A 24,437-nucleotide genomic window follows, 5' to 3' on the forward strand; every position below is an offset into this window, starting at 1 on the left:
GTGGTGCCTGTGATTGCATTTGTATCTAGGCTCTATGTTCTCGGTGGTGCCTGTGATTGCATTTGTATCTAGGCTCTGTCTTCTCTGTGGTGCCTGTGATTGCATTTGTATCTAGGCTCAGTGCTCTATGAACTCACTCCCTGTACCTTTCCCTCTATACAACTGATCTCTTGGATTATTGGTTTTGACTTTCTTTCCTTCTCTTTTTATGTTGACTCCTAAACTCGACCATGATCTAGATTTCTTGTATTTCACTGCTTTAATTTTGACTTGAATCCTTGAACCCTTATGATTTTGACCTCGGCTATTGTACTACCCTCCCTGCCTGTCTTAGCCTTTCTGCTTTGATACTTAGATTGCAAAATCACCCGTTATCTGACACATTGTTCGGTAGCTGCAACCTGGATATTGAACCACCAACCCTGCCACTCAACAGGCTCTGGTGACTACCTCATGGAAGACCTGGCCTCGGACCAGTGTTAGATTATAGGTAGCCTATCTTGCTTGTAGACGGTTGATCCTATCACTTCTCTACTGTGTATTAGGAAACTGAACTGTTTAGATAGCAGTTCCATTACCTTTTGGAATCGCATAAGCAACAATCCCATAAAAGGAGCTCCGACTGCTATAAAGATATATTATGGGATTAGTCAGTAGAGTTTTAGACAAATACAGAAAGAAAGAGGCAAGTGGTGTTAATTGGCGGACTTTCCCCTTAAGATTACACCTGATTATGTAACAAGATTATGTTGTAAGGGAATGACATTCAATACATTCAAGCCTGTTCACAGTCTAGATTTAGAAGTTTCTACTAGATGTAATCATACACGGATGTATTCAAGGAATGTTAACTATAAGACTTGTAACCACTATAAAGACCTCCATTATTTGACAAGACCTTTTCGCAGCTCCTATAGACCTCCAGTGATTTGTATGAAATATGTGAACCTTGGATCATTGTTCTTTCCATAACTAGACACCTATTGTGGTGTCTGGGGCTAAATGCAGCGCTGTCCCCGATACATTATACAATCAGGGTTATAATGTTTATCTGAGCGGAGTGATGCGTGACGCGTCTCTAAATCCTCTTGTTGAATCTATCATCATAAGATATACACCTCACACCTAGTACCCCTAATAATAATAACGACACAGTATCAGGTATCTAATCCAAAAATACCCTTTAAAGGACATACCATACCAAATCTAGTTCTTGACCGTAAGGCTTCATGTAGCAGGTCGCAGCAAAAATGTGCTGGGGGAAAAATCGGGTCGGCAACGCATTGAGGTTTTTCCCTAAGCACTTCTAACTTATATAGGAGTAGTAGTATAGTAGTATTATAGTAGTATTATAGTAGTAGTATAGTAGTATTATAGTAGTAGTATAGTAGTAGTATAGTAGTATTATAGTAGTATTATAGTAGTTATTAGAGATGAGCGAACAGTGACATGTTCAAAGTTCGAATCGAGTAGCCGCTCAATACTCGACTGTCCGATCGAACATTGAACCCCATTATAGTCTATGGGGAATAAATACTCGTTTAGGGTGGAAACCACTATTCGACTCAGGAGGGTCACAAAGTCCACTATGACACCCCAGGAAATGATGCCAACACCTCTGCAATGCAACTGGGACAGCAGGGGAAGCATGTCTGGGGGCAACTAACATGCCCAAGTCACTGTATAACGTTGGGATCCCTGTCAGCTTGCGATATGCGTGAGCTGACTTTTTCCCATAGGAATGCATTGACCAGCGTTGATTGGCCGAATGCCATACAGAGTACAGCATTCGGCCAATCAACGCTGGTTCTGCCGGAGGCTCGTCTGTGAGTCTAAGATCGGATCAGAATGGAGACCGCTGTGGACCGATCTTAGACTCCGCCTTCTCCGGCAAAACCAGCGTTGATTGGCCGAATGCTGTACTCTGTATGGCATTCAGCCAATCAACGCTGGTCAATGCATTCCTATGCCGAGATGTAGCAGTGCTGGCCGTGCGCTCAGCTCGACTACTCCACAGATGAGCCGATCTGAGCGCACGGCCAGCACTGCTACACCGGAGATGGCTTGTTTCCTAAGGGGAGTATCATAGCAGCAATAATATTATAACAATTTTGTACATGAAGAGCAGTATTGTAGAAGTTATATTATTGTGAATAGAGGACAGTAGTATAGTAAATAAATTCTGTGTTGTGAATAAGCGATATGCCAGTATTACGTGATAAATTAGTATAAATTTATAGTGACTGCTATTATGGACACTATATGTGCAACATATGACATGGTATACTGCCATTATATAAACATTTGGGAAGATAATAATAAATGTAAACTACTACTGGGACTGTTGTATAGGCAATATTGGCAGTTCTTATATTTGTAGATTGCCTGAAATTACAATACAGGGATACTTTTATCTTTGGATATATTGTATAAATATTTTTATGTATTAGGATCTTTCCCACTGCTGTAAATGCATTCATGGTGGGATTGGGTGGAAAGTATAGATGGACTGGGATGGGCTATCAGAGTAGGTGAGAAAAATCTAGTCCTCAGACCTGATCATGGGGAACATTTGCTGATAATCGTGTTTGCTTCAGTTCAATTATTTAATGTGCGGTACAAGAAGAATGAAGGACATGCCCCTGGTTCCTGATTTATACTGGGAAGTCCAGATATATAGTTAATATATACAGTAGATAAGCCGTTCTGAGAAGAGATTGAATCATCGGGAAGTGCGGCAGGTATTAGGACTTCATGTGACTTTATTGAATCAAAATCTAGATTCAGAGAAAGATGTAACAATAAAAGATGAAACCAGAACATTGTGCTTATTATATTCCCCTAAAGGTTTCCGACAATTTTACACTGAATATTTTTTACTGTTCATTTTTTCCTAAATGCAAAATTAAGAATTTTCTAAACAGTCTTCATCACAAGTTTCCAGGCATGTTGCTGCTGTGCATCTGCTATACATAGCCGGCTGTCCCATTGCTTTTCAACACAGAGGTGACAACATGCTGCTACTGACTGTGTTCACTCTCTGCTCCCCCCCCCCCTTACAGTTAAAGGGGTTGTCCCATCACAAGGATCCTATCTATACTGCTTGTTAATGTGGATGTAAGACTTTTCCTAAATACATTGCTTCAGCAAAACTGCTTTGTTTGTCCACTATCTTACTTTATTCAATTCATTGACACAGCCCTGACTTATCTGTTCAAAAGTCAAGTGATGTGTCTGCTGCTCTCAGGGGGGAGGGAGGAGGGGCTAAGTGCACGGGAGCGAGCCTGGAGGGGGGAAGGGGGGGTAGTTTGTACTTTGGGGGAAGGGGCCGCCAATACAGACCCGGCATCCGCTGTAATAGAGAGGCGGATGCCGGGGAGGGTTAGACGCTGGCACAGGTGCCTGCGACATTGCTACGCTCCTGCCCTGCATGAAGCCAGCAGCGGCAGGACCGATGCTGCTATTCCGGGGGGGGGGGGGGGGGGGGGGGGGGGGGGGGGGGCGGGGGGGCGGAGGAGCGGAATAGCAGCATCGCTCCTGATGCTGCTGGCTTCATGCAGGGCAGGAGCGTAGCAATGTCGCAGGCACCTGTGCCGGCGTCTAACCCTCCCCGGCATCCGCCTTTCTATTACAGCGGATGCCGGGTCTGTATTGGCATTGTGAAGGCTGGAGAACTGACTGGTCTCACCACCTATGAGCACGCACGCTGGGCCAGCGGCATAGAAGCGACGTCATCTCGCCGTTGGCTTTGCATATGTAACCCCACCCACCATTGACACAACAAAGCAGGAAGAAAGGAGATTTTACAGCAGCGAAGACTGGTGAGTATGCGACGTGGGAATACCTCTTTAAAGGGGCCAGCTTAAATATAATTTAAAAAATTGTAAACATGGTCCTAAAATTAAAATAAAATTATCTTCAACTATCTCCAATCCTCTGCCTCTCAGATGTGTATGCTATATACATCCCAGAGACGGACACACACTTGGAAATACCTGTCAACCAATCCTAGATGAGACAGTTCACCACAGAGGCAGGTGATTGGTTGATCCGACATCTACAGGCACTTCCTGTGTGTAAAGGAAGTAGAGAGAAGTGGGAGTGGCAGGGTATTGGAGAGAGGTGAGTATTATATATTTTTTTTATTTGGAAAACCATGTTTAGTTCTGTTAAGTATATTTAAGTTCACCTATGTGTTATATTAATATCTTCTAAACCATCAGACCAAATTGTTATAGAGAAAATTCACAAAGAAAATTGGTGCGAGTTACCAAAAAATATGGGGTCGTTTTTTGGCCTGACCCACTCCCAATAGCTGGGACAGCATTAGTCCATACTGGTTGTTATAGACATTATGATTGGCCATACACATGCATTGACATCGGGATATGGATGAATCATCTTTATGGGATCGCTCTTCCAATATCTGCAAAGAAATTTCAAACACAGACAACTCTGAGGCGACAATGATATCGGGAAACTCAAAGAATCATCACCTGACATTTAGGAATTTTTAAGAGAAAAATTTCCCACACACAGGCGGCTTGTGAGTGACAGATTTTTTGTTTTTCTAATCTTAGATCGTTCATGATCTGGAGATATCTTGCTCCTATGCTGGTAGCTTATCTCAGGACTAAGTCAGCTGAAAAAAACCCAAGGAAGTATTAGCTCTTCTTGCTTTCCTCTTCTTATCTTCAGGACCCTGCACAGAGATCCTTGCACCAGTAAACTGTATGTGATACAGCACACATTGTCTCGATGCTGACTGCCATCGGAACCCATGTGTCTGGAGCATTCTGAGCTGGGGACCCTCTCCATGAGCCAGGGGGAAGTGCGGCAGGTGTAGCTATAGGCATGGACAGGTGCAAGGTCTATATTACAAGTTCATGCAATGTACAATATAACATCCTACACTTTCAGCACATTGTTACAATGATTTATACTAATGGTAAACCTGTCACATAGTTTCCTTTAGCTTGGAGGTCAATTTCTGTGTAACAGATGGTCAGGACCTGTTCTACAAGTTCATTATCTCCTATGTATTGTTACTGCATCATGTGTGTTCCATAGAGATTCCGGGGAAGTACAACAGCTCATGCCTGGCTGCGTCAGTATGTAATGTACTAAGCATTATTCATTGTGACCATGTGGCGTTGTGCTACAATCTTTTATGACCTCTACCGGTCAGTCAGAATTCAGGAGCCTTTATATTACTTTACTTAGAAGATTGCTATAGGCGTCCATGTGATTGGAGCAGATTACATGATATTGTAAGCATGGATCAAAGAGACTTCAGAAAACACATTAAAATATATATTTGATCTGTCCTCTCTCCTGTGTGGTGTAGTATATAGAGGATCTCTCCTGTGTGGTGTAGTATATAGAGGATCTGTCCTGTGTGGTGTAGTATATAGAGGATCTGTCCTGTGTGGTGTAGTATATAGAGGATCTGTCCCCTCTCCTGTGTGGTGTAGTATATAGAGGATCTGTCCTGTGTGGTGTAGTATATAGAGGATCTGTGCTCTCTCCTGTGTGGTGTAGTATATAGAGGATCTGTCCTCTCTCCTGTGTGATGTAGTATATAGAGGATCTGTCCTCTCTCCTGTGTGGTGTAGTATATAGAGGACCTGTCCTCTCTCCTGTGTGGTGTAGTATATAGAGGAACTGTCCTCTCTCCTGTGTGGTGTAGTATATAGAGGAACTGTCCTCTCTCCTGTGTGGTGTAGTATATAGAGGAACTGTCCTCTCTCCTGTGTGGTGTAGTATATAGAGGATCTGTCCTGTGTGGTGTAGTATATAGAGGACCTGTCCTGTGTGGTGTAGTATATAGAGGATCTGTCCTCTCTCCTGTGTGGTGTAGTATATAGAGGATCTCTCCTGTGTGGTGTAGTATATAGAGGATCTGTCCTCTCTCCTGTGTGGTGTAGTATATAGAGGATCTGTCCTCTCTCCTGTGTGGTGTAGTATATAGAGGACCTATCCTGTGTGGTGTAGTATATAGAGGATCTGTCCTCTCTCCTCTGTGGTGTAGTATATAGAGGATCTGTCCTCTCTCCTCTGTGGTGTAGTATATAGAGGACCTGTCCTCTCTCCTGTGTGGTGTAGTATATAGAGGATCTGTCCTCTCTCCTGTGTGATGTAGTATATAGAGGATCTGTCCTCTCTCCTGTGTGGTGTAGTATATAGAGGATCTGTCCTCTCTCCTGTGTGGTGTAGTATATAGAGGATCTGTCCTCTCTCCTGTGTGGTGTAGTATATAGAGGACCTATCCTGTGTGGTGTAGTATATAGAGGATCTGTCCTCTCTCCTCTGTGGTGTAGTATATAGAGGATCTGTCCTCTCTCCTCTGTGGTGTAGTATATAGAGGACCTGTCCTCTCTCCTGTGTGGTGTAGTATATAGAGGATCTGTCCTCTCTCCTGTGTGATGTAGTATATAGAGGATCTGTCCTCTCTCCTGTGTGGTGTAGTATATAGAGGATCTGTCCTGTGTGGTGTAGTATATAGAGGATCTGTCCTGTGTGGTGTAGTATATAGAGGACCAGTCCTCTCTCCTGTGTGGTGTAGTATATAGAGGATCTGTCCTGTGTGGTGTAGTATATAGAGGATCTGTCCGCTCTCCTCTGTGGTGTAGTATATAGAGGATCTGTCCTCTCTCCTGTGTGGTGTAGTATATAGAGGATCTGTCCTCTCTCCTGTGTGGTGTAGTATATAGAGGATCTGTCCTCTCTCCTGTGTGATGTAGTATATAGAGGATCTGTCCTCTCTCCTGTGTGGTGTAGTATATAGAGGATCTGTCCTCTCTCCTCTGTGGTGTAGTATATAGAGGATCTGTCCTCTCTCCTCTGTGGTGTAGTATATAGAGGACCTGTCCTCTCTCCTGTGTGGTGTAGTATATAGAGGATCTGTCCTCTCTCCTGTGTGATGTAGTATATAGAGGATCTGTCCTCTCTCCTGTGTGGTGTAGTATATAGAGGATCTGTCCTGTGTGGTGTAGTATATAGAGGATCTGTCCTGTGTGGTGTAGTATATAGAGGACCTGTCCTCTCTCCTGTGTGGTGTAGTATATAGAGGATCTGTCCTGTGTGGTGTAGTATATAGAGGACCTGTCCTCTCTCCTGTGTGGTGTAGTATATAGAGGATCTGTCCTGTGTGGTGTAGTATATAGAGAATGTGTCCTCTCTCCTGTGTGGTGTAGTATATAGAGGATCTGTCCTCTCTCCTGTGTGGTGTAGTATATAGAGGATCTCTCCTGTGTGGTGTAGTATATAGAGGATCTGTCCTGTGTGGTGTAGTATATAGAGGATCTGTCCTGTGTGGTGTAGTATATAGAGGATCTCCCCTGTGTGGTGTAGTATATAGAGGATCTCCCCTGTGTGGTGTAGTATATAGAGGATCTGTCCGCTCTCCTGTGTGGTGTAGTATATAGAGGATCTGTCCTTTCTCCTGTGTGGTGTAGTATATAGAGGATCTGTCCTCTCTCCTGTGTGGTGTAGTATATAGAGGATCTGTCCTCTCTCCTGTGTGGTGTAGTATATAGAGGATCTGTCCTTTCTCCTGTGTGGTGTAGTATATAGAGGATCTGTCCTCTCTCCTGTGTGGTGTAGTATATAGAGGATCTGTCCTCTCTCCTGTGTGGTGTAGTATATAGAGGATCTGTCCTGTGCGGTGTAGTATATAGAGGACCTGTCCTGTGTGGTGTAGTATATAGAGGATCTGTCCTCTCTCCTGTGTGGTGTAGTATATAGAGGATCTGTCCTCTCTCCTGTGTAGTGTAGTATATAGAGGATCTGTCCTGTGTGGTGGTGTATATAGAGGATCTGTCCTCTCTCCTGTGTGGTGTAGTATATAGAGGATCTGTCCTCTCTCCTGTGTGGTGTAGTATATAGAGGATCTGTCCTCTCTCCTGTGTGGTGTAGTATATAGAGGATCTGTCCTCTCTCCTGTGTGGTGTAGTATATAGAGGATCTGTCCTGTGTGGTGTAGTATATAGAGGATCTGTCCTCTCTCCTGTGTGGTGTAGTATATAGAGGATCTGTCCTCTCTCCTCTGTGGTGTAGTATATAGAGGATCTGTCCTGTGTGGTGTAGTATATAGAGGATCTGTCCTCTCTCCTGTGTGGTGTAGTATATAGAGGATCTCTCCTGTGTGGTGTAGTATATAGAGGATCTGTCCTCTCTCCTGTGTGGTGTAGTATATAGAGGATCTGTCCTGTGTGGTGTAGTATATAGAGGATCTCCCCTGTGTGGTGTAGTATATAGAGGATCTCCCCTGTGTGGTGTAGTATATAGAGGATCTGTCCTGTGTGGTGTAGTATATAGAGGACCTGTCCTCTCTCCTGTGTGGTGTAGTATATAGAGGATCTGTCCTCTCTCCTGTGTGGTGTAGTATATAGAGGATCTGTCCTGTGTGGTGTAGTATATAGAGGATCTGTCCTCTCTCCTGTGTGGTGTAGTATATAGAGGATCTGTCCTCTCTCCTGTGTGGTGTAGTATATAGAGGATCTGTACTCTCTCCTGTGTGGTGTAGTATATAGAGGACCTGTCCTGTGTGGTGTAGTATATAGAGGACCTGTCCTCTCTCCTGTGTGGTGTAGTATATAGAGGATCTGTCCTCTCTCCTGTGTGGTGTAGTATATAGAGGATCTGTACTCTCTCCTGTGTGGTGTAGTATATAGAGGATCTGTCCTCTCTCCTGTGTGGTGTAGTATATAGAGGATCTGTCCTGTGTGGTGTAGTATATAGAGGATCTGTCCTCTCTCCTGTGTGGTGTAGTATATAGAGGATCTGTACTCTCTCCTGTGTGGTGTAGTATATAGAGGATCTGTCCGCTCTCCTGTGTGGTGTAGTATATAGAGGATCTGTCCTCTCTCCTGTGTGGTGTAGTATATAGAGGATCTGTCCTCTCTCCTGTGTGGTGTAGTATATAGAGGATCTCTCCTGTGTGGTGTAGTATATAGAGGATCTGTCCTGCGTGGTGTAGTATATAGAGGACCTGTCCTCTCTCTTGTGTGGTGTAGTATATAGAGGATCTGTCCTGTGTGGTGTAGTATATAGAGGATCTGTCCTGTGTGGTGTAGTATATAGAGGATCTGTCCTCTCTCCTGTGTGGTGTAGTATATAGAGGATCTGTCCTCTCTCCTGTGTGGTGTAGTATATAGAGGACCTGTCCTCTCTCCTGTGTGGTGTAGTATATAGAGGACCTGTCCTCTCTCCTGTGTGGTGTAGTATATAGAGGATCTGTCCTCTCTCCTGTGTGGTGTAGTATATAGAGGATCTGTCCTCTCTCCTGTGTGGTGTAGTATATAGAGGATCTGTCCTCTCTCCTGTGTGGTGTAGTATATAGAGGATCTGTCCTGTGTGGTGTAGTATATAGAGCATCTGTCCTCTCTCCTGTGTGGTGTAGTATATAGAGGATCTGTCCTCTCTCCTGTGTGGTGTAGTATATAGAGGATCTCTCCTGTGTGGTGTAGTATATAGAGGATCTGTCCTCTCTCCTGTGTGGTGTAGTATATAGAGGATCTGTCCTCTCTCCTGTGTGGTGTAGTATATAGAGGATCTGTCCTCTCTCCTGTGGTCTTGTATAGAGGATTCTCCTCAGTTCCCTTATAAACAGTATGATACTTCCTATTAGTTTTGTGCAGTACAATGTCCCACCAGTGCTGTCTCACACAGTATAATGGCTCCCTGTGACGTGGACGCTCAATGCTCGGAGAAGTCATGGGGTATGGGGCAGGGTGGTGACTTATGGATCTTTATTTCCTGCCTGCTCTCTTATGTTCCTCAGACCTGTGTTCTTGTATGGCATAGCGTATATCCCCAGGGGTGTATAAGTAGGAAGGGCTGATTTGCTTTAGTAAATACCTGCATTGCCCATGAGATAAGAATTCTGGGGAATCTTTCATTAGAACTTGTCCTTATTTCGTTGTATATCCTGTAAGTCTATTACTTCCTTCCTTATACCTTCTGGGTAGGATATGTTTCTTCACAGTCACCACCGACAAGACATTGTGACAAATCTTCAATATGATCTGAAGCGGTTATTAATGGTGTACAGTGGTGAACATACAGGCCCATATTCCTACTGAGATATGGAGAACCTGAGATTACATTACATGCGCCTGTGTGAATTATAGCATTGGCACCCGTTCGGACGGCGTCTGAGCCCATTTTCTGTGCCAGCGCCTGATGTTACAGCACTTAGTCACATTTCACTATCTTAATTTTGATGTTAAATGTTTTTCATCCTCGGCCCCGTGAGTCATCTTCCAGCTCTCCCCGACACAAGTGAATTTTTCACCCTGTCTTGTTCCAATCTGTACAACGTGGAGATGAATGTTTTACAGATAAATTAAAAGACGACTGCGGTGAAAAAAACAAGGGGGCAGGTAGATGTGTAAGGTAGTCTGGAGCGCAGCCTGAGCTCTGTTATGACCCACAACACTGCGGGGATTATGCAAGATAATAAACTCATTGAGGATCCGGGCAACTCCTCCGGGAGGAAGAAAATCTTACCGAATAACCACAAAAATAAGCCCATAAAATGTATGTCTTTATTTACAAAAATATCATGTGATGAATTTGCCTTTGAAACAATGGAGGGATTTTCCAAAACCCGCTGCAAGGCAAGAAGGACTTAGCAGCTTGGGACCCAGGTTGTAACCTCCGAACAAGATGCCAGAAAACAGGTGCACTCACAGGCTAAGGACCAGACCAGAAACCTTATAGAAGATAGGTGAAGCCCAGGTCAACCAGATAGCCAAATCAGCAAGAGAGAGGGGAATTGGATGAGTAAGCCAAAATTGTTAAACCAGAGAGTGCGAGTTCAGAGAACATAGAGCCTAGAAAACTAATGTAATCACAGGCACCTGCACATAGAAAGTGTCAGGTTAAGGGCTCCATGTGTCAGCGCCGCACCTCCCATGAGGCGACCTGAAGCAACCACTTCAGGCGGCGCTATGCCAGGGCCCCGGGGAGGGCGGCATTTTTGCTTACCTAAGCCAGTCCAGGACAAGCTGTCCTGGACTGGCTTAGCATCACCGTCACCGAGCGGTGGATTGGGGAGGCCCTGTCCCCTCATGCTCAGGCAGAGAGCAGGTCCTCTTCCTGCCTGCTCTCTGCCTGCTAACGCCACTCCGCCACTCCCCCTTTGCTCCACCCCCTCCGCTCTGCCACACCCCCTCCTCCCCAACCCCTCCTCCCAGTGCACTGGCATCCCTTCGCTGCATTTCACGATGGATTAGGCCAAATGAGTGGGCTGCAGCTGCGCGCAGCAGATGCCGGGGCTGATTCAGCTGCGGAATCCGCTGCAAGATAGGGCAGCTGGCTTCTTTTTTCCGCTAAAAGCTAGCGGAAAAAAGAAGCGAGCGGCTGCCATTGAAGTCAATGGGAGCAACGGATTTTGAGGCGGATTCCGCTTCAAAATCCGCTGTCCACTTGCTCCATGTGAACTAGCCCTTAAAGTACCGCAGCCCTGATTGTCTCTGTATCCCAAGCCTCTAACTGGGTGAACAGACCCTGCCAAAGTTTTGCTGGTAGACATAGTAACCATAAGGAAATAGCCATGTATGAAAATGAAGACTCCATACAGAATTTCCCCAGCAGTGCTGCACAGAACATAAGTTAGAGACAACCAAACCATTAAAGTCTATCACAGTTAAGTACGTGATCACTAATATTGTATCAATTGTCTGTCTGTTTCTAACTCTCTATAAGATGAGCAGCATCTCTATACTCTCCCTTTGTTACCACCACAGTTAGCATTGCTTGCAGTGTGACAAGGGTTAAATAGTGGGGTATGCTAATTATTAAAGGGGTTTTTAAAGACATTGATATAGATGACCTATGATTAGGATAGACTTAATGGTCTAATAGATTTCCAGGATTCCCACCATTCAGCTCTTTGAAGTGTTTGCGACACTCAGGTGAGCGCCACTTCATTTTCCCAGGCAACCACATCACCATTATCCTCCGTATGGCTATGCTGCAGCTCAGTCCCATTATAATGAATAGGGCTGAGCTGTAATACCAAACACAGCCACTATACAAAGTACGTACTGCGCTTGGTAAGGTAAGCGGCCATTGCACTTGTCCAGATACTGCAGCCCCTTCAGTTATCCGATCAGTGGGGGTTTCATGTCTTGGACCCAGACCAATCTAATATTGGTAACCTATCCTACAGACAGGGGGTCAGTATTATAGTCCCAGAAAACCCCGTTAACGATGGACTCACGTGGACTCCAGCATGTGATCATATAGAACAGCTTTATGTCCATCAACATGGATAAGGATAAGGGTCTAACTTCCTCGCCATAAATAATATTGCCAAGTTAATAATCTACTAAACTTCCCCTCTAAGAGATAGAAGTAATATTATCCATAGCAGACGGATGAATCTTTGCAGTGCAATTTATGTATGGTGAGTCATTGTCGCGAGTGATTAATAGATAGATCCTAATATCTATTATTATACATCGTACAGTAGATAAATTCTTACCAGATCAGCAGCAAAGACTTCAGAAAGTATATACAGTGCCTTGCCCCCTCGAACCCAGTAGAAATGGGATCAGGAGAATAAACATAACCAATGTTACCCCTGAAAATTTGGATGTCAGTGAGTCAGGTGTCACTGGGTATGAAAGTGTTAACAAGGCAATGACAACACCATCAGCACTTAAACAATGGAGACTTTTAGTAAGAATAAGGTGTCTGTCAACAGCAACTTGTTGATTGTTTCCTGGTAGGAAGACCGTTCTACAAACTGAAGTAAGTGGAAAGAGAATGTCTACATTACGCTTAATTCTAATACTTCCACCCACATCCCTATATAAAAGACTGTAAGGACACAGGCACATGGGGCAATCTGGACCAGAAAATTGGCCCCTGAATTCCTTGCAACATAGTGATCTCCAGGACTGGGAGTCCCTGCCCGTCTGAGCTATATACAGCCAGAGTCTTCCAGTATCAGAGATCACTAGGAGTCCCAATCTCCTAACTGGGTTCGGACTTATTAGGATGCCTAATTAATAGAGATGAGCGAACAGTGTTCTCCTCCAGCAGAGCCAGCGCTGATTGGTCGAGTTCCGTACTCTGGCCAATCAGCACTGGCCAATGCATTTCTATGGGGAAAAGTTAGCTTGCGAAAATCGCAAACTGACAGGGATTTCCATGAAATAAAGTGACTTTTATGCCCCCAGACATGCTTCCCCTGCTGTCCCAGTGTCATTCCAGGGTGTTGGTATCATTTCCTGGGGTGTCATAGTGGACTTGGTGACCCTCCAGACACGGATTTGGGTTTCCCCCTTAACGAGTTTATGTTCCCCATAGACTATAATGGGGTTCGAAACCCATTCGAACACTCGAACAGTGAGCAGCTGTTCGAATCGAATTTCGAACCTCGAACATTTTAGTGTTTGCTCATCTCTACTAATTAACTAATTAAGGAACTAAATTAATTAAGTAACTTATTAAGTTGTTGTCACATGTTGCAAATTTTGGTGCACAAATTTCTGCAACTGTCTCGTTCATCTGAAATTCAGCTATACGGCACTGATTTTCTGAAATTTCCCCACTGTGGGACTATTAAAGGATTATCTTATCTTATCTTAGTCCAGACTACACATGCTGGACATTGTTGGATTAGATGTTCTGTGTTGTTTGCGCCAAAGCCAGGCATAGATTTAGCAGACGGGAGAAGTAGAAGAACTTTCTTCACACTTCCTGATCCTCTGAAAGACAGTCTTGGCCTCGGCTCAAAAATAGGCAGCAAAATCTGCAACAAATAACGAAACTTTGTCACAACTTGTCCACAGCCTTCAGGTATATTCAGAGAGTGGAAATCTAAGGTGGAACCGCATATCTTGTATTTTTGAGCTTGCACAGGTGTTATGCTAAGAAGCTCCATTTAATGAGCAATTTAATGGGTAACCAGGGTGTGGCAGCGCGTTGTGGTCTCAGCACTGTTTTCAACCCTGAAACCGCAGTAAGAAAGGTCATACTGCTTCTTTTTCCCTCTACTATAAACTACAGTTTGAAAACAGTATAATCAGTATAATACTGCAAGAATATAACTACTATATTACTGCAATTATGTACAAGAATATAACTACTATAATACTGCTCCTATATAAAAGAATATAACTACTATATTACTGCCTCCTATGTACAAGAATATAACTACTATAATACTACTCCTATGTACAAGAATATAACTACTATAATACTACTCCTATGTACAAGAATATAACTACTATAATACTACTCCTATGTACAATAATATAATTACAATAATACTGCTTCTATGTACAAGAATATAACTACTATAATACTGCTCCTATGTACAAGAATATAACTACTATAATACTGCTCCTATGTACAAGAATATAACTACTATAATACTGCTCCTATGTACAAGAATATAACTACTATAATACTGCTCCTATGTACAAGAATATAACTACTATAATACTGCTCCTATGTACAAGAATATAACTACTATAATACTACCTCCTATGTACAAGAATATAACTACTATAATACTACTCCTATGTACAAGAATATAACTACTATAATACTACTCCTATGTACAAGAATATAACTACTATAATACTGCTCCTATGTACAAGAATATAACTACTATAATACTACCTCCTATGTACAAGAATATAACTACTATAATACTGCTCCTATGTACAAGAATATAACTACTATAATACTGCTCCTATGTACAAGAATATAACTACTATAATACTACCTCCTATGTACAAGAATATAACTACTATAATACTACTCCTATGTACAAGAATATAACTACTATAATACTACTCCTATGTACAAGAATATAACTACTATAATACTGCTCCTATGTACAATAATATAATTACAATAATACTGCTTCTATGTACAAGAATATAACTATTATAATACTGCCTGCTATGTACAAGAATATAACTACTATAATACTACTCCTATGTACAATAATATAATTACAATAATACTGCTTCTATGTACAAGAATATAACTACTATAATACTGCTCCTATGTACAAGAATATAACTACTATAATACTGCTCCTATGTACAAGAATATAACTACTATAATTCTACTCCTATGTACAAGTATATAACTACTATAATACTGCCCCCTATGTACAAGAATATAACTACTATAATACTACCTCCTATGTACAAGAATATAACTACTATAATACTGCTCCTATGTACAAGAATATAACTACTATAATACTGCCTCCTATGTACAAGAATATAACTACTATAATACTGCCCTATGTACAAGAATATAACTACTATAATACTACCTCCTATGTACAAGAATATAACTACTATAATACTGCTCCTATGTATAAGAATATAACTACTATAATACAACCTCGTATGTACAAGAATATAACTACTATAATACTGCTCCTATGTACAAGAATATAACTACTATAATACTACTCCTATGTACAATAATATAATTACAATAATACTGCTTCTATGTACAAGAATATAACTACTATAATACTGCCCCTATGTACAAGAATATAACTACTATAATACTGCTCCTATGTACAAGAATATAACTACTATAATACTGCCCCCTATGTACAAGAATATAACTACTATAATACTGCTCCTATGTACAAGAATATAACTACAATAATACTACTCCTATGTACAAGAATATAACTACTATAATACTGCTCCTGTGTACAGGAATATAACTACTATAATACTGCTCCTATGTACAAGAATATAACTACTATAATACTGCCCCTATGTACAAGAATATAACTACTATAATACTGCTCCTATGTACAAGAATATAACTACTATAATACTGCTCCTATGTACAAGAATATAACTACTATAATACTACTCCTATGTACAAGAATATAACTACTATAATACTGCTCCTATGTACAAGAATATAACTACTATAATACTGCTCCTATGTACAAGAATATAACTAGTATAATACTACTCCTATGTACAAGAATATAACTACTATAATACTGCTCCTATGTACAAGAATATAAAAACTATAATACTGTCTAGATCGGTCACTTACGTTATAATATGTTGTCCCAGCATCATTACCTAGTCATTCTAGTATAAAGCGGTTCTTTGTGTCTTCGGATTTGACAACTTCCCAGAATTTAGTTCTCGTTTCCCAGAACAGATGATTTCAGGAAGTTTTGTGTCCCCCTCTGGGTCCTTATAACAAACACTACAGGAGACCTTTCCATATTTATATAAGGAGCCTCAGTACGAGCCTTCAGCTTTTGGCAGGGTGTGACTATATAGATCTGTGCTACAATGGTGTTGTACTTGAAGACTATTGTTATATGACCATGTGAGTGTATTGTGTGTTACTGGCCCCACATCCCATTATGGACTCTGCCAATACGCCCAGTGCTGGCAGATTTTATTTCATATCACAGTGTGAAGACCCCACCAAACAGCTCTTGACAGCTCAGCTTCCTCAGCGTCTGGTAATACGAAAAGTGGGCGGACAAGTGGTTTATATTAATTCAAGCAGAAGTAAAAGGTTTCAGCAAAACTTCGCTGTTTCCGATAGGTGCTAAGTACTGTGATCTAAGGTGCTCGTCTATTAGTCACAGCAGTGCCCCAGCTCCACTGCCCCTTGTGGTCACATCAATATCTCTACCTTCACCCCCTTGTAGTTACAGTAGTGCCACCAGCTACAATTAGTACTATAGTCACATCAATGTCTTTACCTCTACCCCTTATAGTCAAAGCAGTGCCACTAGCTTCACTTCCCACTGTATTCACCACAGTGCATCCAGCTCCCCTTCCTCTCATAATCATAGCAGTGTCTGTCCCTCCATCCCCTTTTAGTCATAGCAGTACCTCCATTTCCCATTGTAGTTGCAGCAGTGACTCCACCTCCACTCCCTCTTGTAAACATAACAATGCCTCCACATCCACTTCACCTTGTAGTCACCTCAGTGCATCTTCTGCCTTCCACTTTGTAGTCAAATCTATACCTCTGCCTCCACTCACACTTGTAGTCACATCAATTCCTCCATCCCCATATTCCCCTTAAGTCACATCAGTTTCTCCACCTCCACTCCCCCATGTAGTCATAGCAGTGTCTCTACCCTTGAGGTTACAGCTGTTCCTTCCCACTTTTCAACTCCTTATAGTCACATCAGTGCATCCCCCTCTGCTCCCCCTTGTAGTCAAAGCAGTGCCTCCACCTCCTCTCCCCTTGTAGTCAAAGCAGTGCTTCCACTTCCTCTCAATCTTCTAGTCACAGCAGTGCCTCCAGTTACACTCCCCCTTCTAGTCACAGCAGTGCTCCCAGCTACTCTTCACATTTAGTCACAGCTGTGCCTCCAGCTACCCTCTCCTTTGTAGTCATAGCAAGCCTTCCACCTCCTTTCCCATTTTAGTCACAGCAGTGCCTCCTCCTCCTCTCCCTCCTTGTAGTCACAGCAGTGCCTCCACCTCCTTTCCCATTTTAGTCACAGTAGTGCCTCCACCTCCTCTTTCTCCTTGTAGTCACAGCAGTGCCTCCAGTTACACCCCCCTTGTAGTCACAGCAGTGCCTCCACTTCATCTCCCCTCGTGGTCACATCAGTGCCTCCACCTCCTCTCCCCTTGTGGTCACAGCAGTGCCTCCACCTCATCTCCCCCTTTGCGGTCACAGCAGTGCCTCCAGTTATACCCCCCTTGTAGTCACAGCAGTGCCTCCACCTCCTCTCCCCTTGTGGTCACAGCAGTGCCTCCACCTCATCTCCCCCCTTGTGGTCACAGCAGTGCCTCCACCTCCTCTCCCCCCTTGTGGTCACAGCAGTGCTTCCTTTCTCTCCTGTGTATAATGAGAAATATAATCAGCAGAGGAAAGTTAAATCTGTGATTGAGACAAATCAACACTATGTCAGGATTCTCCATTATTAATATATGTTATTATTCATGAAATCCCAGACAGACTGGATGATGTAGAGATCAGGGCTAGGAGGGGGGCCACATCATCACTTCCAGGATTTCTCCTCCAATGGGCAAAGATGAAACCAGATATTGATATTAGATATTACATTTATCTTTTCTACATTGACTTAATATTTTTAGTAACATAAAGATATTTTATGGGGTATTTATTGAAGTGAATATTAAACGTTAATCTGATTTTGATGAAGGAAAAAAAAATCCAGAGTATGTGCAGCACAAGAGAAACCTTGGAGTCAGGCAGGTTCTGATATGGGGTGTGTACATATTTGGTAGTGGGTCACTATACAACAGCAGGTTCAAGTGGGGTGATGGGTATAGACAAGTAAAAAGTTGCAGGAGGGTCCATAGTAGGGGACAGATTAATAAAAAGTACAATTCCTGATAAAACGGGCAGCCTGTGCGATGGCAGCCATAGAGCAGGGGGTGACTTCAGTACTAGTACTACATTGTGAAGGCTGAAGGAGATCTCTTTTAGATAATAGAACAGCACATGATGGGGTGGGAAATAATGAGGGCGCGTATTAGTGTATTAGTGATATACTGGTATTATTTGGGGTCATATCAGGCAGGGTGAGGTACAGGGTACAAGATGTCACCCTAATATACCCTCCTATGGCATAGTCATCCTAATGTCCCCATGTATCTATAGTAAGTGTCCACTTCTCTCTACATGAAGCAGTATATTATTCCTTGATCACATGATACACATTAATACAATCGTTTTATTATCTGTTTAGATATCTGGTCAAACCAGTTTCCTCATTACTGAAAAATCCCCCACAAAGTAACACTAGTAACAGTTCCTGGAAATGCTTTATTATATTTGTATTATGAAATCAGCAATTGCGTGAAATATGATATAAAACGGTGATAAACTTTATGTACAGAGTAAGAACAGACTACCTGCTGTCTCCTATAGGTACAGATATGAGATAGATAGAGAGAGAGAGAGAGAGAGAGAGAGAGAGAGATAGTAGGTAGATAGGAGATAGATAGATAGATAGATAGGAGATAGATAGATAGATAGATAGATAGATAGATAGATAGATAGATAGATAGATAGATAGGAGATAGACAGATAGATAGATAGATAGATAGATAGGAGATAGATAGATAGATAGATAGATAGATAGATAGATAGGAGATAGACAGATAGATAGATAGATAGATAGATAGATAGATAGATATGAGATAGATGGAGATAGATAAATAGATAGATAGATAGATAGATAGATAGATAGATAGATAGGAGATAGATAGATAGATAGATAGATAGATAGATAGATAGATAGGAGATAGATAGATAGATAGATAGATAGATAGATAGATAGGAGATAGATAGATAGATAGATAGATAGGAGATAGATAGATAGATAGGAGATAGATAGATAGATGATAGATAGATAGATAGATAGATAGATAGATAGATAGATAGATAGATAGGAGATAGATAGATGATAGATAGATAGATAGATAGATAGATAGATAGATAGATAGGAGATAGATAGATAGATAGATAGATAGATAGATAGATAGATAGGAGATAGCTAGATAGATAGATAGATAGATAGATAGATAGATAGGAGATAGCTAGCTAGATAGATAGATAGATAGATAGGAGATAGCTAGATAGATAGATAGATAGATAGATAGATAGATAGATAGGAGATAGCTAGATAGATAGATAGATAGATAGATAGATAGATAGATAGGAGATAGCTAGATAGATAGATAGATAGATAGATAGATAGATAGATAGATAGGAGATAGCTAGATAGATAGATAGATAGATAGATAGGAGATAGCTAGATAGATAGATAGATAGATAGATAGATAGATAGATAGATAGATAGATCCCTTTCCCTGGCTCCAGTGTGTCGGCAGCATCATGGCATTTTCTGCTAATTTTCTGCTGGAGCTCTATGTATAACCCCTATATATAACATCTATGTATAACCCCTATATATAACCCCTATATATAACACCTATGTACACCAGATGTAGCAGTTGACTTCGTGGGGGGGACAACCAACCCTCCTCTTGCTAGACCTGAATATCTAGGTACCTATCGCACTCCTTTTGTTTGGAACAATCTAAAGGCTGTGAAAACAAGTTCTTCCACCTTATGTGGAGGACCATGCAGAGTCATTCCTAGTCCCAGGACGTCATCAGGAAGTAGTGTCAGTAAACTATGTAGAGAGGCTTCTACTCGGAGCCCAGCTAGGTGCCTGTCCACACTGTGCAGCTCTCGCGCTGCTGCCACTTTGTGCGATTTAGGATATTCTCCAGGATTCTTATGGATTATTACTAAAACCATGAACCTCCCTCCAGAGGAGCAGCAGCGAGGACCAGCAACACCCATCATCTAACCTGATCCGAGGAGGCAGGTAAGGGCAGTGTATGACCTATATATACCTGGATACCACGTAGCGGTGCTGGCTATGTATCCGTACGTTGTATCTCCTGGACGATGACAAGCTCAGCTCTGCTATATTCATATACATGTAGTAGTGCTGGATTGGTCATTGATGTTTTTCCGACAGCGCTGTGATCACTAGTTATAATAATATTGCTGGTAACGTATAATATCATGCTGTGTTGTGGAAGACAAGATCAGCTCTGCTGTACTCATGTAGATGTAGCAGTGCTGGTAGGGCATCTAGAATATACAGATGTAGCTGATCTGAATTTTCTACATTTTAATTTTTCAAGGTCTGCATGACTCTGACAACTCTACGATTTACCGGCAGTCTATCTGGGTTGTATCGTCCTCTGATTTGTTTGTATCATCCTCTTATTTGTTTTATCTGGGTCATTTGCTTAGATTTGACTGTGATCACGATACCAGGCGGCCGCTGGCACATAGTCATTTCTTATGTATTCTGTGCCATAGCATTAAAATTTGTACCCGACTAAAACAGTGGGGTGTAGATATGGCTTGAGGGATGGTCTAATATAATAATACAATATTATCTAAATAGTATATAAATATGGTATATATAATAATAATATGTATTAAAGACAGGGAGGAAGTACTATCTGTGCCTACATCAGTTTTACATGGAACGGGAAGGCAGTACTATATGTGCATACACCATTTATATGGAGAGACGGGGAGGCAGTATTGTCTGTGCTTATACTATTTACAAGAAGACACAGGGAAGCACAACTATCTATATAAGTAAGGCAGTATGGTCTGTTCTTACACATTTATAGGGAGAGACAGGGAGGTAGTACTATTGACAGTGTTGGCCAAAAGTATTGGCACCCTGCAATTCTGTCAGATAATACTCGTGTTCTTCCAGAAAATGATTACAAGCACAAACTCTTTGGTATTAATATCTTCATTTATTTTGCTTGCAATGAAAAAACACAAAAGAGAATGAAAAAAAAGTCAAATCATTGATCATTTTACACAAAACTCCAAAAATGGGCCGGACAGAAGTATTGGCCCCCTCAGCCTAATACTTGGTAGCACAACCTTTAGACACAATAACTGCGCACAACCGCTTCCGGTAACCAGCAATGAGTTTCTTACAAGGCTCTGCTGGAATTTTAGACCATTCTTCTTTGGCAAACTGCTCCAGGTCCCCCCTGAGATGTGAAGGGGGCCTTCTCCAAACTGCCATCAAGAGATCTCTCCTCCCCCACAGGTGTTCTATGGGATTCAGGGCTGGACTCATTGCTGCCACTTTACAAGTCTCCAGGGCTTTCTCTCACCACCATTTTCTAGTGCTGACCTGAAGTGTGTTTTGGGTCATTGTCCTGCTGGAAGACCCCTGACCTCTGAGGGAGACCCAGCTTTCTCACACTGGGCCCTACATTATGCTGCACAATGTGTTGGTCGTCTTCAGACTTCATAATGCCATGCACACGGTCAAGCAGTCCAGTGCCAGAGGCAGCAAAGCAACCCAAAACATCAGGGAACCTCCACCATGTCTGACTGCAGGGACCGTGTTCTTTTCTTTGAAGGCCTCTTTTTTTCCTGTAAACTCTATGTTGATGCCTTTTCCTACTTTTGTCTCCTCTGACCAGAGAACATTCTTCCAAAATGTTTTTGGCTTTCTCAGGTAAGTTTTGGCAAACTCCAGCCTGGCTTTTTTATGTCTCTGGGTAAGAAGTGGAGTCTTCCTGGGTCTCCTACCATACAGTCCCTTCTCATTCAGACGCTGACGGATAGTACGGGGTGACACTGTTGTACCCTCGGACTGCAGGGCGGCTTGAACTTGTTTGGATGTTAGTCGAGGTTCTTTATCCACCATCCGCACAATCTTGCGTTGAAATCTCTCGTCAATTTTTCTTTTCCGTCCACATCTAGGGAGGTTAGCCACAGTGCCATGGGCTTTACACTTCTTGATGACACTGCGCACGGTAGACACAGGAACATTCAGGTCTTTGGAGATGGACTTGTAGCCTTGAGATTGCTCATGCTTCCTCACAATTTTGCTTCTCAAGTCCTCAGACAGTTCTTTGGTCTTCTTTCTTTTCTCCATGCTCAATGTGGTCACGCAAGGACACCGGACAGAGGTTGAGTCAACTTTAATCCATTTCAACTGGCTGCAAGTGTGATTTAGTTATTGCCACCACCTGTTAGGTGCCTCAGGTAAGTAACAGGTGCTGTTAATTACACAAATTAGAGAAGCATCACATGATTTTTCAAACAGTACCAATACTTTTGTCCACCCCCTTTTTTATGTTTGGTGTGGAATTATATTCAATTTGGCTTTTTGACAATTCTTTTTGCAGCTTTCCACTGAAGACAAATTAAATGAAGATAATAATACCAAAGAATTTGTGTTTGCAATCATTTACTGGAAGAAACTGAGTATTATCTGACAGAATTGCAGGGGTGCCAATACTTTTGGCCAACACTGTACAGGAAGAGGCAGGGAGGCAGTACTATCTATAACTACACTATTTATGTGAAGAGACAAGGAGGCAGTACTATGTGATCCTACAACATTTACAGGGAGAGACAGGGAGGCAGTACTATTATGTACTAGTATTACTTATGTGTATAATATTTATATGTGGAGATAGGGAGTAGTATGTATTATTTATGCCTAATGCATATCATTTGTATGAAGAGACGGGGAGGCAGTACTATCTGTACCTTCAGCATATATTCAAGGAGCGGCAGTACTATCTGTGCCTGCACTATTAACAGGGAGCGATAAGATGTTGGCCACATAATTTACCTGCACCTACTGCACATTATTTACATATTTTATGTGGCAGAGAGGCTTTTGTGGCACCCTCAGGGTCCAGGGCTGGGTATCGACTGTTATCTTTGCACCACCCATAGCCCCTGCTGAAACTTTAGTGAGCAGCCTGTTGCACCCACTGAAAGTACTAGTCAATCGACTGCAGAGAGTGACCGACAACACAGTCACACAATACATATTCAGGAATTAGGATTGGTCTTTGTGAATATGACATCTGGTCACAATACAATAAGTAAGGCAGGGGCAGAATTTTTAGCGCATTTTATAGGCTGGTGTAGTTATTGTTTACAAAGTTTCATTTACAATATAGACTGAAATAAAGGTTAAAGGGCTTATCCAGCTTCCACGGCAATGCAAAATCCTCACTTTTCCCTTGTGCACTCTTTGCCTAGCTTTATGTTACTTGCTGCTCTTTGTATGTATTACTTACATGCAGTGAATTTGTTGACAAACTACATTTCCCAGGATTCATCTGCCTGCTCTCACTCTCTATGTATACCTCCTTTCTCCAATCTCCCCTACAATGAAATCACAGGTAATAAGTCACTCCCATATCCAAGGTCAGGTGCTGCTGTGATGTTTCGTTTGCTGGCTGCACTGCTCACAAGGAGGGGTAGTGACCTCACAAACAAAATGTTACTCTGAGGTCAATGGCCTGAAAATAAATCAGATAAACGGGGGTGAATTAAACAGGATATATTGGAAAGTGTGCGATTTGTTCCAGGAATCTTGTGGTTGTGCAAACTTCAGCCATGTAGTCATGTTCTTTTTAGAAAGAGGTTTTTCCTGGCAACTGTTCCAAACAAGTCATACCTGTTCAGTGGATTTCTAAATACACTTGAACATGTAACGTGCTAACTGAGGTCTGTAGAGACTGATATGTGGCTGTTAAGGGTTTTTTTTTTTTGCAATCTTTCTGAGCTTTGCCACCCTGGGAAGACTGTCAACTAAATTGAATGTTTTCCACTTGTGAATTATTTTTGTCACTCTAGAACAGGGGTAGGGAACCCTCGGCTCTCCAGGGTTCCCAACATGCTCCATTCACTTCAATGGGAGTTGCAAGAACAGTAGAGCAAGTATGCATACTGGGAGTTGTAGTTTTGCAACATCTGGAGAGCCGTACGTTCCCTACCCCTGCTCTAGAATGATGGACTTTTTTGAAAATGGCTTCATAACCCTTCCAAGACTGACTGGTAGCAACAATTGCTTCTCTAAGATCATTGCTGATGTCTTTCCT

General features: G+C 42.1%; 2 protein-coding genes across 2 annotated transcripts in view; one reads left to right on the forward strand and one right to left on the reverse strand.

Moving 5' to 3' along the window:
* ADGRF5 (adhesion G protein-coupled receptor F5) overlaps positions 1-24,437 on the forward strand; it is a 122,708-nt gene that overhangs the window by 34,591 nt on the left and 63,680 nt on the right. The window lies entirely within an intron of this gene.
* LOC142198579 (uncharacterized) overlaps positions 6,135-24,437 on the reverse strand; it is a 302,293-nt gene continuing 283,990 nt past the window's right edge. The window contains exon 4 of the mRNA XM_075269607.1: positions 6,135-8,934. Coding sequence (XP_075125708.1) covers positions 6,266-8,934 — 2,669 coding nt within the window. The 3' untranslated portion in view covers positions 6,135-6,265. The remainder of the gene's footprint in view (positions 8,935-24,437) is intronic.

Source organism: Leptodactylus fuscus, chromosome 3, assembly GCF_031893055.1.
Source record: "Leptodactylus fuscus isolate aLepFus1 chromosome 3, aLepFus1.hap2, whole genome shotgun sequence".
Classification (NCBI taxonomy): Eukaryota; Metazoa; Chordata; class Amphibia; order Anura; family Leptodactylidae; genus Leptodactylus; species Leptodactylus fuscus.